The sequence below is a fragment of the Sphaerodactylus townsendi genome, linkage group LG04 (genome assembly GCF_021028975.2).
Source record: "Sphaerodactylus townsendi isolate TG3544 linkage group LG04, MPM_Stown_v2.3, whole genome shotgun sequence".
NCBI lineage: Eukaryota > Metazoa > Chordata > Lepidosauria > Squamata > Sphaerodactylidae > Sphaerodactylus > Sphaerodactylus townsendi.
Genome location: NC_059428.1, coordinates 101,132,256 through 101,151,021, shown reverse-complemented (window position 1 = coordinate 101,151,021; position 18,766 = coordinate 101,132,256). Strand labels below are relative to the sequence as shown.

At 44.9% G+C, this 18,766-nt stretch overlaps 1 protein-coding gene across 2 annotated transcripts in view; it reads right to left on the bottom strand.

Annotated features, from left to right (window-relative positions):
- The window catches only part of SH3RF3 (SH3 domain containing ring finger 3), a 303,586-nt gene that overhangs the window by 78,924 nt on the left and 205,896 nt on the right, over positions 1–18,766 (bottom strand). For both annotated transcript variants that reach the window (XM_048494720.1, XM_048494721.1), the window contains exon 3: positions 8,796–8,891. In XM_048494720.1, coding sequence (XP_048350677.1) covers positions 8,796–8,891 — 96 coding nt within the window. The remainder of the gene's footprint in view (positions 1–8,795; positions 8,892–18,766) is intronic.

The window sequence follows — 18,766 nt, the reverse complement described above, 5'->3', positions numbered from 1 at the left end:
AGCGCCTTCATGCCGCTCGGGGCCGCACAGGACGGCGCTGCCCCCCTGTGCGAACAGCTCCCCAGGGACTGGTGTTTTTCCGTTCCTGGGCCGCTGTTTTTGGCTCTGTGCAGAAAGGGCCTTATTCTCACTCTTCCCCTTGATTTGCATACCTAAATGGCTCTGAGATTGCTGAGAACCACTTGGTCCTTTCAGTTCACCATCAGCTGAGACCCTCCGTAAAACTGACCAACATTACTTTTTGTTGCCACAAGACAGCAGTTATTTTTTTTAAATAGTGGCAAGTCAATTTTTTATGGTCCTATCCACTTGCTTGACCTCCATGTGAAAGAGACACTACAGTCCTGGTGAAGTCTCATTGCAGATATCTTTTTTCAGTTCCTAAGGAGACATGATAGCCATGTTTAGATATTTGAAGGGAGGTCATGTTAATGAGGGAGCAAGCTTGTTTTCTGCTGCTCCAGAGACAAGGACCAGGAGTAATGGGTTCAAGGTGAAGGAAAAGAGATTCCACCTAAACATCAGGAAAAACTTACTGACAGTAAGGGCTGTTTGACAGTGGAACACACTACCTTGAAGTGTGGTGGAGTCTCCTTCTTTGGAAGTTTTTAAAGTGAGGCCATCTCCCAGAAGTGCTTTGATTGTGTGTTCTTGCATTGCAGGGGGTTGGACTTGATGGCCCTTGGGGTCTCTTCCAACTCTGTGATTCTATTATTCCTGTTGCAAAAGATCCATCACTGAGCTGAACTGTTCCTCTCCACTCCAGCCCTGATGCCATTACCCTCACACATTGTACAGTTGCCATTTTCCAGGCCCTTTATGTCCTCCAGAGTTAATGGCTTAGAACAGCTGGGGGAAACCTATTCAGAGGCTGACAGATTTGGACCCCTTGGTCTCAATCAATCTGAGATCCAGGGGATATTTAAAATATAGGCACCATCAACTCTGCTGGAATTTTAGTACCTGCACTTTGCTAGAGAGCACCACAAAGGTTGAGTGTAAAACTATAAACTCTATATCAAAATAAAAATGGATTACATTGTATACACAAGTTAAAAACACAAGATGCAAGATTCAGGCTTTGCCTTTACAAATTAATAGAAATTATTGTAGATAACCCAAATGCTGTTGATGATACAATTATGTCAGTGGCCAACAAAGGACCATATGTGTTTCAACTTATTTAGCCTTCCTCAGTGGTAATACATAGAAACAGTATAATAAAAATAACACTTATAGGTACTATTGCAAGCAAATGACAAACCTTATGTTCTTTGTGGCCAAATTTTTTCTGATTTTGCACCATTAAGATTGGCCCATGCTTTATCTAGTATATTGCCTGTGTTTCTGGATGTGGTAAAACATAAAGCAACAGAAGACCCAGTTGTCGCAGGGAACCACACTTTATTGAATGGTTATAGGGGAAGGGCAGAGGACTCCAGAGACTACCTCAGTTTTTGCATACAATTGGTGCCTATGAGCTATGCCATGTTTTTGTTGGCATAACTTTTAAATTTCTGTCAGGGCATTTCCCAGGCTGAAAGGACTTAGGGAGCCGATTAACTCTGTCCTTGCCCTAGAACCACCCACAACCATGCAAGCAAGGCCTGCAATAGCCTATCTGGGAGGGTGGGGGGGGGTCACTCTCTCTCTCTCTCTCCCCCTTTTCTGTCTTTCTCTCCTTTTTTTCTCCCTCTCCCTCCCTTTATGTCTCTCTGGGACAGGAACAGCACTGGTGAGCGCAGGCTGGGAGAATGGGGAGGCGAGGCTCCAGTTCTCGTCTGTGTGTTTGGTAGGTGAAGGGTTGGGCAGTCACGGAGACCCCCTCATTTGCCGGATGCTCAGGGGTGGGGGGTACAAGATCAGTTCTTGCCCCGGGGTCCATTTTTTGTAGATAGGCCACTGAGGGTCTTTGTCTCAGTTGTGTTGATGTACAGCTACTGCACAGGCAACCAAAAGAGGTGCAGCGCTGGGGGCCTACACTGGCGTAACTGGGCCTTATGCTGGGGTATCTTGAAAATTCCTCTTTCTGAGTGCATTCAGTCCCATCCTCAGGATTACCCTCTAAGTTACCCAAACTGAATAAGGATATCTAAATGTTCTCCAAACTTCTTGGCTTCTTTGGTGGGCAGTTATTGATACCAAAAGCAAGTTGTTTCCATAAAGAAAGGAAGCAAAATTATTTTACATCAGATAAACATTGCAATAAACAATGAATCCTTTGCTGGCAATATGAACTAGGAAGACCCCCTACCTTTGATATATGGCGTGTGAGTGTAACGTCATCCTAAGATGTGACAATATTTTATTAAACGTAGATAACTTGAAAGGAACACTATGGTGTAAATTAAAATTGATAAAGGCCAATTTTTCATATTAAGGGAGTGAGGAAGTTGAGAGATTCATAACTTGTCTTTATGGTTCACCCATCTGCTTCAGCAGGCAAAAGGCAAGCAGAAGTACTTCCCAGCTCTCTGACTGGCCAGTATGTTTTCCTTTTCCTTTTCTTTTTAGGAAGAAAGTGCAACTGGGTTAAATGTAGGATTATATTTCAACTGCAGTCATAGGTGCTGCTGTGTACCGTTTGTTCTTTGCGTTCATCTGCTCAGTCATGTTTTCCCACAGAACTCTTATTAATAATCACATATGTTATTACAGGCTTTTAATTAGAAGCTGACAACTTCTTTTACTTCCATGGGTAATCAGATCATGTAACAGAACTATTGGTACACTCAGCTCATTCTTCTGATTGGCTGCCTTGCTAAAATAAGGTTGTTCTTCTCACTGGCAATTTTACTTGCATCTCTTATCAGTTATACTCACTCATTGCAGTCCTCTGTACCATCTGGCTATTGGGGTCCTTCAGTCCATGCACAGAGGCTGTGTTACAAGAATACATACAACAAAACAAACCCTGAAGATTCCAAGAGGAAGGCCCATGAGGAAATACATGTTACTTGCATTGGAGCGGGAGCCATGGAGCAGAAATCCAGAGCACGAAGGAGGCTTGTGTTAATACACAAGTGGGGAGTGGGTATTAATGTAAGCAAATGACCTAAGAAATCACATGTTTCTTTTACAGGAGTTGTAGTGACTTATGGATATTTTGTATGCAATGGGGTGAGGGGGGGTCTCTCTATAAAATCCTGAACATGGTAAACTTGACCTCAAGATTGGATTTATCAGGATAGGTTCTCCTGGGCAATAGAAACTGGTTAAACAGCAGAAATCAAAGAGCAAGAGTGAAAGGGATAATTTTCACAGTGGAGGGATGAAAGCTGTGGGTTTCCACAGGGAACTGTATTGGAACAGTGTTGTGCTATTTAATTTGTTCGTAAACGATCTGGAATTGATGGTGAGCAGCACTGTGACTGGATTTGTGTATGACACCAAATTATTCATGATGGCGATTCCCCAACTGAATTGTGTGTAGCTGCAAAAGAATATCTCCAGTCTGGCTGAGTGGCAGGGATGTGGTTTAACATTAAATAGTGTACAGTAGACAAAAAATTTACAGTTTTGACCATATACTGATGGGTCATAAGTGGTAATGAATAATGTGAAAAGAGATCTTGAGGAAATAGTGGGTAGCTTCATGAAAATGCTGACTTAGTTTATACATTGGTTAAAAGGGAATATTAGGATGTGTTAAGAGACTATTAGGAAAAGGATTGCACACCAAATGGACAGTACTGCAATGTCCCAGTACTCTTTAACTCTTGGGACCAGTGCTCTTTGACTTATTCATAAATGACCTGGAAGTAGGGGTGGGTAGTGTGGTGGCCAAGTTTGCAGATGATACCAAATTATGTAGGGTGGTGAGAACCACAAAGGATTGCGAAGAGCTCCAAGCGGACCTTGATAAATTGGGTGAGGGGCTAAGAAATGGCAAATGCAGTTCAATATAGCAAAATGTAAAGTGATGCACATAGGGGCAAAAAATCCAAACTTCACATACACACTTCAAGGTTTCACTGCTATCAGTCACAGACCAGGAAAGGGATTTGGGCGTCTTAGTTGATAGTTCCATGGGAATGTCAACTCAATGCATGGCAGCTGTGAAAAAGGCAAACTCCATGCTGGGGATAATTAGGAAAGGAGTTGATAATAAAACTGCAAGGATTGTCATGCCCTTATATAAAGCCGTGGTGCAACCGCACTTGGAGTACTGTGTTCAGTTCTGGTCGCCACATCTCAAAAAGGATATCGAAGAGATAGAAAAAGTGCAGAGAAGGGCAACGAGGATGATTGAAGGATTGGAGACCCTTCCTTATGAGGAGAGGGGCTGCAGCGGGCTGGGACTCTTTAGTTTGGAGAGGGAGACATCTGAGAGGGGGGGGATATGATTGGAAGTCTATAAGAATTATGCATAAGGGTAGAAAATGTTGACAGAGAGAAATTTTTCTCTCTTTCTCACAATACTAGAACCAGGGGCATTCATTGGAAAATGCTGGGGGGAAGAATTAGGACTAATTAAAAGGAAACACTTCTTCACACAACGCAAGTGAGATTGGTGTTTCGAATATGCTGCCACAGGAGGTGGTGATGGCCACTAACCTGGATAGCTTTAAAAAGGGCTTGGACAGATTTATGGAGGAGAAGTCAATCTATGGGTACCAATCTTGATCCTCCTGGATCACAGATTGCAAATGCCTTAGCAGACCAGGTGCTCAGGAGCAGGAGCAGCAGCAGAAGGCCATTGCTTTCACATCCTGCATGTGAGCTCCCAAAGGCACCTGGTGGGCCACTGCGAGTAGCAGAATGCTGGACTAGATGGACTCTGGTCTGATCCAGCAGGCTGGTTCTTATGTTCTTATGTCCCATAGCGCACAAACATTTGGAGTACAGAGGAACAGTTCTGGTTGTTGTAACAAGGGTATTGCAGCCTTGAATATAAAAAGAGCAGATAAGGGTAATCAAAAAGATCAAGGCACTGGAACACCGTACCTGTTAGAAAAAGCTAAGAAGTTTGGGATTTTTTGGTTCAGAGGAAAGACAACTGGGGGACATCATATGGGGTAATGGAATTATAAAGAAGTTGAGAGAATACAGAACAGAACTTCCAGGTGTACCTGACTGGCCACTGTGTGAATGGTGCTGAATTAATCATTGGTCTGATCCAGCATGGCTGCTCTTATTCATGTGCTAATATAGTGACTCTTGAAGAGAATGGCCCACTCCGCATGGGACAGGGAAACGGCTGCACACCAGGGTAAATGACCCTGGTGGAGCCCTGGGGCTGTTCACATGCTTCCATGCGGGCGATCCCAGAGCTGCTGCGGTCTGCAAAGGCACCTTTGCATAGAGGCGTGTCCTTTCTGTTTTAAACTTACCTTCTCTTCCCTGCGCAGCTCTGCAGGGATGAGGGGACAACCCCCCCCCCCGGGGGCCATAACAATGCCTCAGGGGTTGGAGGGCAGGAGGTGTGTCCCCTCATCCCTGCAGAGCTGTGCGGGGAACAGAAGGTAAGTTTAAAATGAAATGGATGCACCTAAAAGCGGCGCCTCCCACTCAGTGCCATTCACTCGGCACCGGGTGCAAAACTAGGTATCGGACTACGACAGTGGTGGCAAACCTTTGGCACTCCAGATGTTATGGACTACAATTCCCATCAGCCCCTGCCATCATGGCCAATTGTGCCAAAGGTTCGCCACCACGGGACTAGGACCTGGGAAACCCACATTCAACTCCTCACTTACACCATGGAAGGTGGATGGATGACCTTGGGCTTGTCACACACCCTTAGTCCTGACCCTGGCTAGTATTTGGATGGGGAACTTCCAAGGAATACCAGGGTTGTGATAAGGAGGTAGGCAATGGCAAACCATCTCCAAACATCTCTTGCCTTGAAAACTCATGGGGGGGGGGCATAAGTCAACTGTGATTTGATGGCAAAAAAAGCAGAAGTTAATCCCTTGTTATGGTAACTACCAGTTTGAAGTTTAGAATGCTAAAATCCAGCCTCTTGAGTACTAGAATTTATTAAGCAAAGGCTCTCCTAGTGACCCTGGGAGCAGCTCTGGGGGAGTCAGTGTCTAGACCCGCATGTGCTGACATGTCAGGAAAAAGGTTTCCTGGGGAGAAGTATGTTTCAATGAATGTGGCTGCTGTAAAAATTAACTGGAGAAGGCAATAGTGGGAAAACACTCTACAGATCTGCGTTCGGCTTTGCGCTGAAGCAACCAAACACAGAAAAACGATACCTGGGCTACAGAAACTGAGGCTGAAACTTACAACGGCAGTGCAACGAATAACATAAGCATTTGAAACATGTGTGAAGATCCAAGCACTCTTGACATGCAAGTAGGCCACACATTTTATACAAAAGCACAGACTCATATAGCATTCAATTCTAAGGATAGTCCAAGATGAGCCCCCAAGTTCTATTTGCTGTTTTTGTGGAATTTTCTTCTTATCCACTTCTTCTACGTAAGTTCTTAAAGTTTTGCTTTCCCTATCAATTTAAACTTGAATTAATACATAAGTCAGCGGTACAAGTTGTACAAACTGTGTTTTGGTTGCTTGAGCTTTTCTATACCTGCTTTTTTTGTGATTTAGTGTTTTGGGATTAAACACTAAAATCCTGGGGAGCGATGTGTGTCCAAGATAGCCCAGCAAAAGCAGCAGATCCCAAACCACTGTAGTAATTGGCAAGAATATTCTGATGCTCTAGTGATTATCTCTTGAGTAGCATCAGAATACACCCAATCTATCCAACAATGGGATAATAGGACAGCTGACAGATCAAATCACTCTACATTCAGACATACTTTAAAAAAAGCCAGCTATACAAATCAATATGAAATGAGGTTTTAAATAGATTCCAAAAAAAACCCCACCATTAAACATAACTTCTAGCCTTTGGGGGAAAAGCTATAAAAATGAAATGTGAGGCATTAAACGGAAATATTTGTTCTATGCTGAATAATAATGATCTAAAGTTGCCATAAATCTCAAAGGTCACCTAATCTAACTCCATATTGAATATCCTTGGCTAAAGTCACCATTACCAGGTATTCTTTAGGACAAGCTGTAGTATTTTCATGATCAGGGTCCTGCAGCACAATCGTAATTATGCATGTCAAAATCACCTGGTTTGAATGGACTGTGGTGGATAACCAACAGAACATATCCATTATCTCATTCTCTTGTCTACTGTTGATAACGTCTTCACTCATTTTATGAGCATCGTAATATGCATTCTGCCCCCCAATTGACATCTTTGTTTGAAACATAGAAATTTTTTATTCCAGAGTGAACTGTTCATATTAGGGGAGCTTTTGATCTTTTTATGTCTTTAAAATAGACATATGAGGGTATTACTGAACTTGAGATCACACACAAATTCAAATTGATCACCCCAGGGCTGAATAGGGAAATAGGATTCTTATCTCATAATAGATTTTAATTTTCTACCCCTAAGAATTTCTCCCATGCTCTCATCAAGCTGATTACATTTTGCATTATACCTTTGCTTCCTGACTTCCTTTTTTGCAACATCTCTCCCACCTTCTGATTGGGATATAAGGGATCACAAATCGCCATTCCTACTTGTATCTGATGAAGAGAGCTTTGACTCTTGAAGGCTTATACCACAAAAATCTTGTTGGCCTCTAAGGTACTACAGAACTTAGACCTAGCTCTTTAGTGTATACCAACATGGCTACCCTCCTGAATATATCAGAGTAGTGGCCAAAATGCCAATAAAGAAAAGAGAAATGTCTGCCTGAGAAAATGTTGATATGCTGGCATACAAAATGAGTGCTGGTGGCAGGAACTGCATTTTAATATGCTCAGAGGAAGCCAGATCCAGCGGTGCAGGTACCATCTCAGGAGTTGGCTGATGGCAGTGCTGGTCTGAGAGGTGATGATGTTCCTAAACTGTTGTCGAAGGCTTTCACTGCCAGATTCAACTGGTTGTTGTGGGTTTTCCAGGCAGTGTGGCTGTGGTCTGATAGATCTTGTTCCTAATGTTCTGCCTGCATCTGTGGCTGGCATCTTCAGAGGTGTATCACAGAGGGAAGTCTGTCACACACTGGACACAGAGGTTAAGAGGTGACATGATAGTCATGTTTAGATATTTGAAGGGATATCATGTCGGTAAGGGAGCAAGCTTGTTTTCTGCTGCTCCAGAGACTAGGACCAGGAGTAATGGGTTCAATGTGAAGGAAAAGAGATTCCACCTAAACATCAGGAAAAACTTCCTGACAGTAAAGGCTGTTTGACAGTGGAATGCACTACCTCGGAGTGTGGTGGAGTCTCCTTCTTTGGAGGTTTTTAAAGGGAGGCTCGATGGCCATCTGTCAGGAATGCTTTGATTGTGTGTTCCTGCACTGAAGGAGGTTGAAGCTGATGGCCCTTGTGGTCTCTTACAACTCTGTGATTCTATGATTCTAAGTTCCTACAGAGAGGTTCATGGAAAACACAACAAGAAAGGGACATACAATTTTAGACAAAATACATTCCTATTCTATAGTGGTTGCAAAGCAAATTTCAGGTTGTTTTGGCTGTGATGGTTGTCTCTCATATTCTGCATGCATCAAATGAAATGAAGCCAAATACTCAGTCTTTGACAGTTTTCAACAGCATATTGGCTACACTGATTTAAATTAGATTGAGTGAGATTTTTTTTCCATTGGATGCTTCCCATCAGAACACTGTGACAATTCTATGCGTTGAAATTTCTTCCCTTTCAAAACAGTTTTCACTAAGAGATAATAAAACTGTGAAAACTGTTTTGGAAAGCAAACCTTTGCTTTGTCTCTAAATCAAAAAGCACTGGGCAAAAAACTTACCTCCACATACAGAATAGGGAATATCCCAATCTTATCTCCCAGCATTCCTTCTGCCCAGTTATCATCCACTCTCCTGATGACAGTCAATATTTCATCCTAAAATGACAAAGTTAACAATATGATACACCAAATATGGACTTCCTTATTCCTTTGGGGAAATGCGCTGATTTCTGCATAAGCACCCCATAAACTTCCCACTCAGTGAAGTCCATATCCAGGTAGCAACCACATCTTTCAAATGAAGAAAACATGACTGGTTGGCTATTTCAACCCTCCTTTTCAATTACTAATGTAATGGGAAGTGAACACACAATGTAATGGTGTTAATCCACTTGCAAAGTAGGAACAGCAACACGCATTCTGATAGCATATGCAAATAAATATCTTTGACATGTTTGTGGTTCTTTTAACTTGGTAGAAAATGCTTCTTGTCTTTAGAACATAGAACAACTCGAAGACATAGAAAAAGTGCAGAGAAGGGCAACGAGGATGATTGAAGGATTGGAGCACCTTCCTTATGAGGAGAGGCTGCAGGGTTTGGGACTCTTTAGTTTGGAGAGGAGACGTCTGAGGGGGGATATGATTGAAGTCTATAAAATTATGCATGGGGTAGAAAATGTTGACAGAGAGAAATTTTTCTCTCTTTCTCACAATACTAGAACCAGGGGGCATACATTGAAAATGCTGGGGGGAAGAATTAGGACTAATAAAAGGAAACACTTCTTCACACAACGTGAGATTGGTGTTTGGAATATGCTGCCACAGGAGGTGGTGATGGCCACTAACCTGGATAGTTTTAAAAAGGGCTTGGACAGATTTATGGAGGAGAAGTCAATCTATGGGTACCAATCTTGATCCTCCTGGATCACAGATTGCAAATGCCTTAGCAGACCAGGTGCTCAGGAGCAGCAGCAGAAGGCCATTGCTTTCACATCTTGCATGTGAGCTCCCAAAGGCACCTGGTGGGCCACTGCGAGTAGCAGAATGCTGGACTAGATGGACTCTGGTCTGATCCAGCAGGCTAGTTCTTATGTTCTTATGTAGAAACACCAGCAAGGGTTTCAGTAGCTGCATCAGGAATAGTAAAATTCTGGCATGCATGCAAAGAAAGAAAGAGGTTAACGAATTCCTCCAAATGTTCAACTCATTGATCCAGGAACTGAATAGCAGGTTAATAATTACAGCTGAAATTACATAGAGGACATTTGTCTCTGTTTGTATAAATCATGTTTGAAATTCAATTTCCCCACCATCACTTCTTCCTTGCTGCTGCCTCCTCTGCCACCAGAAAGAAAAATAAGAGGCTGAGAGAGTCAGGGGCAGGGTAACAGTGATATTTGGGCTGAGAGGGATACTGGGCACTGCTGGTTTTCAGTCTCCATGTCTAACACCATCACTCCCTGCCCCCAGCTGGCTTCTTCTTTCTCTCCTGAAACTGGCAGCACTCTCAGTAGTCTGCTCTCGTCATGGTCCTGCCATTACATTTTTGAGATTGCTGAATACCAGTGATTGGAGCTGGGAGGAAGCCCAGTATGCCCAACCAGCCAATCACTGCTGGTGAAAAGTGCCCACCTCCACCAACAAATATATATTTTTCTTTACTAAGAAACCCCTACAATGAGTGCTGAGATCTTGTAACATACTCTGCAAGATACTGTTTTTTAAATTTAATTTTGGATATTTTAAAATCCTCCGTCTAGGTTTCCCACCAGGTTTGTTTGTATAAAAATCTCCCCCAGCTCTACCTTACCTTGTGAATGTTTTGATCCACATTTTGAGGATCAAGTTCAATATTAGAAATAAACCAAGCGGGACCCACAAGGATTTGCAGAAGACATCTCATTTCCTCCTTCCTCTACAATTTCCTCTTTCCCTCTCCTGAAAGCTCCTATAGTTCCTTCCTTCCTTCCTTCCTTCCTTCCTTCCTTCCTTCCTTCCTTCCTTCCTTCCTCCCTCCCTCCCTCCCTCCCTCCCTCCCTCCTCCTTTCCTGTCTCTGTCTTCCTCTTGTCTCCTTCTCTTTCCCTGTCTCCTTTCCTGTCTTCCTGTCTCCCTGTTCCTCCTTAGTTCTCCTTTCCTTCCTTCCTTCCTTCCTTCCTTCCTTCCTTCCTGTCTTCCTTCCTTCCTTCCTTCCTTCCTTCCTTCCTTCCTTCCTTCCTTCCTTCCTTCCTCCCTCCCTCCCTCCCTCCCTCCCTCCCTCCCTCCCTCCCTCCCTCCTTCCTGTCTTCCTGTCTTCCTGTCTTCCTTCCTGTCTTCCTTCCTGTCTTCCTTCCTGTCTTCCTGTCTTCCTTCCTTCCTTCCTTCCTTCCTTCCTTCCTTCCTTCCTTCCTTCCTTCCTTCCTTCCTTCCTTCCTTCCTTCCTAGGGTTGCCAACATGGGGTGCTAGGAGATCTCAGGGAATCACAACAGATTTCCCAACTACAGAGATCAGTTCCCCAGTCAGGGCTACCAGCTCCAGGCTGAGAAATTGGTGGAGATTCAAGGATGGAGCCTTGGGAGGGTAAGGTTCAGGGAGGAACATAATCTGAGCTCTCCAGACCCCATTGGAAGGTTAGCTATCCTAGTTCGCTTGGTTGAAATGGCTGCTTTGGATGGCGGAGTTTATGGCATCATATCCTTCTGAAGTGCATCCTCTCCTCATACCCCTCCCTCCTAGCAACCCTCCCTCCCTCCTACCCACCCAGCAGCCAACACACCTTTATCTGCCTCTCTGTCTTAAGCTTTCCCTTTCACTCCCCCTCAGCATCTTCTATCAAGAAAAACTGTGGCCTAGTTGTGTGGTGCTGGCCACTGGACCAGGCCCACTTGGATGATATGGAACCCCCAAGGATTTGTGGGGTAACAACTCACTTTCCCTTTTATTTTCCACCCAGCACTATTTTTCTTTTTACCGGCAACCCAACATCCTTTCCCTTTTCCCTGTCTCCTTCTCTCCTTCTCAGCCATTCACCAACCTAACTTTCATTCACCCCCACCACCCATCTTCAGCTAGATTTATTACTTATTTACTTCATCTATACCCTGCTTCTTCCACTGTGGGGAATCAAAGCAGCTTACATTATTCTCTTCTCCTCTCCTTTTATTCTCACAACAACTCTGTGAGGTAGGTTAGGCTGCATGTGTGGGACTGACTCTGATCCAAAATCACCCAGCATGTTTCCACAGCAAGATCCCGATTTGACCCTGATTTCCCAGACCCTAAGCTGAACCGCTACACCACATTGGCTTTTATAGGGCAGCTGCTGTTGAACAGTGGAAAGTAGCCAGGCCTAGGTGAGTCATGTAAGTCAGGTGGTATCAAGTCACCCAGCCTTGGATTGCCTGTCTCCATGTGGGAGATGGAGATCTGCAAGAATTAAAACTGAACTCCAGACAACACATATCTGTAACCCTGGATAAAATAGCTGCTTTGGAGGGAGGACTCAATGGCATTATACTCAGCTGAGGCTCCTGCCCTCCCCAAATCCTTCCCATATCAGCATCCACATCAAAATCTCAAGAAATTTCTCAACCTGCAGCTGGAAACACCATTCAGGCCTGACCTCAATGAGTCAAGCAAGTCAGAAGGTAGCAAGTCACCCAGTGGTTGTATTGAGCCCATGCCTGTCAACGAGTTCTCCCCTGAAAGATAAAACAGCACTGGAAAGGACTCTGACTCCTGCCCCTGCCTTTTACTCACAGAAACCATGTCTTGGAATGCTGTGGTTTGCCTAGCAACGGCCACTGAGGGAATCGATTTGTTAAAGTGCTCCTTTTGTCATTTTGTGGTTTTAAAAACTCTCCAGTTGTTTGCTTTTTTAAGATTTCAGATTTTTCTGCAAACTTGGGACATTGTTCAGATTTGTACAAAGATCTCTCTTGCCCACTCAAAGGTTCCATTGCCAGATTTAAGTAACTTCAGAATTAGGTGACTATACAGGTACTAGCAGAGGCGTATCTAGGCAAACTGGAGCCTGGGGACAAAACCTGCGCTTGCCCCCCCCACCCCCCGGCCCCGGCCCCGGCCCAGCATAGGTGGCCACCCTCCTTCACGACGACCAATCAATGATTTTTTGCAACAGCTCACAAAACACCCCCCACCCCAACAAAACATACATGGCTCTCTCTCCACTACTTTCCTAATTGTGTCCTCACACCAACCCTGTGAGATAGACTGCTAGCCTGAGAAACAGCTCCAAACGAGTGCAAGGGGAATTAACTTTTAAGCATGTAAATCTCTCACAGGTCACCCCCCATCTGAAGGTTTACCAAACACACGTCAGCATCATCTCTCACAAATCACCTCCTACCCCCAGCAAAACATACATGGCTCTCTCCCCACCACTTTCCCAATTGTGTCCTCACACCAACCCTGTGAGGTAGGCTGCTAGCCTGAGAAACATCTCCAAAACAGTGCAAGGGGAATTAACTTTTAAGCATGTAAATCTCTCACAAGTCACCCCCCATCAGAAGGTTTACCAAACAAATATCAGCATCATCTTCAGTTCTGCTGCTGCTGGGCTCCCTGCTCAGCTTGCCTTTTTCTGTGCCTGCCGGCGCCCGGCTGCCGGGGAGAAGGCTTCTGAGTAATGCCACACTTAATTTAAGATGAATAAGGCACGCTGGGTCAGAGGGATGGGAGGCGGAGCTCCCCAGTCCTGCTCCTGGGAGCCCAGTGGGATTTCTCCCCCGCCCCCTGGACACTCCAGGCCACCGTATAGAGGGGGGGGTATGACAGGCACTGGGAGCAGTTGGCTGCTTCAGTGCCTGCTTGCTAGGGCTTGCTCAATCACTCGCTGTGTAGGAGGATGTTTTGGCACCTCCCATGTGACCTCAATCGATGCGCCCGGGGACAAGGGGTACCCCATGTCCCTAGGCAAGTACGCCAGTGGGTACTAGAATCCATGGCTTGAATAACTGAAAATCTATGGCTGTTTTTGCACGGCACAATTACACCAGGATTGAGCCGGGATCATATATACTGGGGCTATTTTATCCTGGTTTCTTCCTACACACAGCTCCCCACTTCTGCCCAGGAGCGGAGTTAGTTATGCTCCAGTTTGCTCCGCACAAGCCAGACTTCTGGATTTACTTTGGAAGCATGTCTGAACATGCCCAGTGTCCTCTGTTCTGATTGGCTGTTGTTTTTGAGTGGCAACTTGAATGGATGCCAGGCGGAAAGATCAGGTGGCTGGAAAGGGAAAATTTATTTATTTATTTATAATTGGTTTTATATACCGCCCCTCCCCCGAAGGGCTCTGGGCGGTGAACAACACAATAAAACAGTAATTACAATAAAACCCCATTAAAACAGAAAATTAATAACGTTACATTGGAGTCCAACGTAAAAACATAAACTTCATAGATCCACCCTGGAAAATAAAACAGAGGAGCGGAGAACCCAGAGTATAAGGAAAAGGGGGGGGGGGCGCATCAGCGGCCGGCCCCTCCAAACGCCCTGTGGAACAATTCAGTCTTGCAGGCCCTGTGGAACTCTCCAAGATCCCGCAGGGCCTGAATAGCTGGTGGTAAAGTGTTCCACCAGGCAGGGGCCAGGGCTGTAAAGGCCCTGGCCCGGGTAGAGGCCAGCTGCATCATGGAGGGGCTAGGGACCACCAGTAAATTGGCCTCTAACAAATGTAGAGGCCATGTAGGGACATATGGGGTAAGACGGTCCCGAAGGTACAAAGGTCCCAGGCTGCGTAAGGCCTTAAAGGTAAGCACCCATACCTTATGAATGATTCGGAACTCGACCGGAAGCCAGTACAAGCGGCGCAGCACAGGTTGAATATGTTCTCTAGAGGCACCACCTGTGAGAACACGCGCCGCCGCATGCTGGACCAGCTTCAACTTCCGAAGCAGATGTAAGGGGAGGCCCGCATAGAGCGAGTTACAATAGTCTAACCTAGAGGTGACCGTTGCATGGATCACAGTGGCCAGGTCTGCCTGGGAGAGGAAAGGGGCCAACCGCCAGGCCTGTCGAAGATGGAAAAACGCAACCCGGGTTATATGGGCCACATGGGTCTCCATTGAAAGAGACGAATTCAGGTGGACCCCCAGGCTGCGGATGGAGGAGGCCGGTGCCAATGTAGCCCCCTCCCACTCCGGCGGTTGGAAATCCCCCACCTTCCCCCCGCGGCCCAGCCAAAGGATCTCCGTCTTTGATGGATTCAGTTTTAACCTGTTCTGTTGCAACCATCCAGCGACCGCCTCCAAACAGTGCTGTAGAGCTGCCGGGGCGACGACTGCCCCCCTCCAACAACAGAATGAGCTGAGTGTCATCAGCGTACTGGTGACAGATCAGCCCAAAGCTCCGCACCAACTGAGCAAGGGGTCGCATATAGATGTTAAACAACAGCGGGGATAACAGGGCTCCCTGGGGCACATCGCAATGAAGCGGGCACCTCCGGGAAGCTTGGTCCCCGCACCACACTTGCTGACTCTGCCCCCAGAGAAACGAGACAATCCACTGAAGGACAGTGCCTCAGACCCCGGAGGTGGCCAGGCGGTGGGACAAAAGATAGTGATCAACCATATCAAACGCTGCGGTAAGATCCAATAATACCAGCAGTGCCGATCCGCCTCGGTCAAGTTGTATGTGGAGCGTATCTGTGACAGCGACAAGAACAATCTCCGTCCCATGCCCAGCACGGAAACCGGACTGGAAGGGATCGAAAACCCGTGTGTCCTCCAGAAAGCCCTGAAGCTGCTCCAACACCACTCTCAATTACCTTCCCCAGAAACAAAAGATTTGAAACGGGGCGGTAATTGGCCAGATCTCCTGGATCTAACGATGGTCTTTTCAAGAGTGGGTGGACCACTGCCTCCTTCAACCCACCCGGAAAGACTCCTAATAAACTTGGTCTGCTCCCGATTGGTGTTTTGTGTATGTGCTGTGGGAATGGAAGAAATTGATCTGTGTTTTTAATGGTTTAAAGTAAGATTCTGCTGTCAGAGGGAGAAAACCAGGGAATAAGCGCCCCAGGCCGTGGCCATTTGGAGAGGCCAGCAACTGGGGGGGAGGGGGTGGGGAATGAAATCATCTTATTTGTAAAACAGTAGGAAAAAGCGTCTCCTATCCTTAATTATCTTGAGTCCTCCAGACTCTCTGGTCCACAGCTCTATGGTTTCATGAGGGAGTGGTGAACACGAACTTTTAAGTCATCGAAAAGTGAAGCCCTTCAAATGGCGAGGTTCCTCCGCTTCTATGCAGGGAGGCTATTGACTCCAGCCATGTTCCTACTAGAACCCGGGGACATGGGGAGCATGTGTGCGTGTGTGTGTGTGTGCGTGTGTAAAACTCTGGTCTTGCCCCAGGCACCATTTTCTGCCGGTACTGAAATAGGTCTGCTAATTGATTTAAAATAAAGCTTGTACTGAGGAAAATAGACCAAGTGATTGTTCTGATTGGCTGTTGTTTTCGAGTGGTAGCTTGAATGAATGTCAAGTGGGAGACCAGGCAGCTGGGCTGGAAAAATAACCCGGTCCTGCTCCAGATTGGTTTTTGCACAGTACAAACACAAGCAGGGTCACACCAGGATTTTTTAAAAGAACCTCCAGACTGGCGGTTTTTAAAAATCCCAGGCTAAGGTAAATATCATGGGGCAACACCGGGGCAGACCTTGTGCAGCCGTGCAAGATTCCCGGCTGCACAGGGATATTTTCCGTGCTCACCCTGGGATATTTTGACAGTGCAAAAACGGCCTATAAGAATCTACTCGTTCAAAATGTTAACAAAAATTGACTTTCTTGTTGATTTGTTCAGTTCTTCCACTCTTTCAGAAGATGACACTGTGATGATGAACAGTGTGATGTAGGAAGACACATTTCAAAGAACAGAGATGTTCAACAGTGCTATGACTAAGCTGAATCTGCCCCTTTTCAACCTCACTGCAGCTGAGGAATTGGCATAAATGGGGAAGGGGTCAGGGAGATTACACTCATGAGCACTCAGGATGTACAATTAGCAGTAGAAAAGCACAGCTGTTGCCAGTGTTATAATGTGCTTTGGAGCGTCATATTGAGAAATTCTATGTATCGTACCATATCCTGTTTTGACTGAAAGCAGATTTGGATGTCACATTATATGTGCAAACAACAGATGTGAGAAACACTTGTCTCTCTACTCCCCACACTGATAACGAAGGAACTACTGATATAGTTCTCATGGCTATGTTTAATTAAAAAAATAAAATTAAGCATCCTGGAAATCCCAATTTGCCATTGTGAAATATTTCAGGTTAAAACAGGGGTTTTACCAGCTTCTAAGCAAATTCTGCACTGACAAATTGAACTCTACAGTTTCCCCTTAAAAGAAGGTAAAGTTTCCCCTTCAGTTGTGTCCGACCCTGAGGCACCACTGCAAGCAGTGATTTCATAGGCAAGCCTCTTTTGTGGGGTAGTTTGCCATTGCTTTCCCCGGCTATTCTTTACCCTTTAGCTATGAGCTAGGTACTCATTTACTGACCAAGAAATGGATGGATGGCTGAGTTGACCATGAGCCAGCTGCCAGGATATCTGACCCACAGGGGGCTCAACCTCCTGACCGTGTGAGTGGCAGTGCAAGCACTTAACCACTACACCATGCGGCTCCTACAGTTTCCCCTTTGCATAAATCTGTTCTGCAGTGTTCAGGTTTCTGCACAATTTACTGTGTCCTAAACACACAGAGCTCTTTTGCACATGCCAAATAATGCACTTTCAATCCACTTTCAATGCACTTTGTAGCTGGATTTTACTGTGCGAAATAACAAAATCCACTTGCAAACAATTGTGAAAGTGGATTGAAAGTGCATTATTCTGCAAGTTTGAAAGTGCCCCAGGGTAAGATACTTCTAAACTTGTTGACTCCAATAGACCTAGAATGGTTACTCTGTTTAGGATTACATTGTCATTCTTGTTTTGCTCATCACAGTAAAGGTCAAGGACCTCTACAGCCTTCTGGAATTTTACTCAACCTCTCCCCAAGGATGGTGAAAATGCAGGCAGATTGAGCAGCAAAATGGTAAATGAGTTACAATGTGCACATACTGAAGCAAACTCAATGAATCTTAATGAATCATAAGTCAGTGTGCCATGGGACTGATTTAAAAAAAGCAAACTCCAGGATTAAAATTATTAGAAAGGGGTTTAAAGATGAAATTGCAGTGCTCTAATCTCTTTACATAAATGTATGTTGTTGCCCTATGTGAATGAACTACTCACCACCCTTGCACAAATGTAAATACACTCTGACTTGTGCAATGCTTTTCAATGATTCCTCCTCCTTATTGCACGCCACAGTGCCATATCCCATTTTGCTTCTGGGGAGCAACTGAACTCCAGAACAGCTTTCTAAGTGGTAGAGACAGCTGAAGCAAGAAAGTGGAAGCAGCCAAGCTCTGTGCTACGAGATCTCTTTTTTGGATCTTTGGCTCCAAAAGATATAGTTCTCTATACTGAATCTCAAAAAAAAAAAAAAAGATTACAAATCCAGAAAAGATTATTAAAAAATAACCAAAAGGATCAAGGTGCTATAACGTTCAGGGCATTTTTATTTAGAGAAAGGACAACTAATGGCGCACGTAATACATATGCATGAGAAGGAAGCACAACCAAGACTTCTCTGACAACCATTTCGTAATCCTAGAACTTCGCAGAATCCCATGAAACTAAATGGCAAAACATTCAGGACACACAAAAAGAAAGTACTTCTTCACACAATACATTATGAACTTATAGAATTCATTAACACAAGCTTTAAAAGATATTGAGAACTGAAAGAAGTACAGAAATGGGCAACCAAGATGATTAACCGTGCTATTATTATGATTATGATTATGATTATGATTATTATTATTAAAATTTAAATTTAGTATACCACCCTATCCCCGAAGGGCTCAGGGCGGTGTACAGATAAAACATCAGCTAAAAACATACATATAATTAAAACAACAGTAATATCTTAAAACATCGCCCGCGCCCTCACGAAACCCTCCTAATGAGGAATAATGGG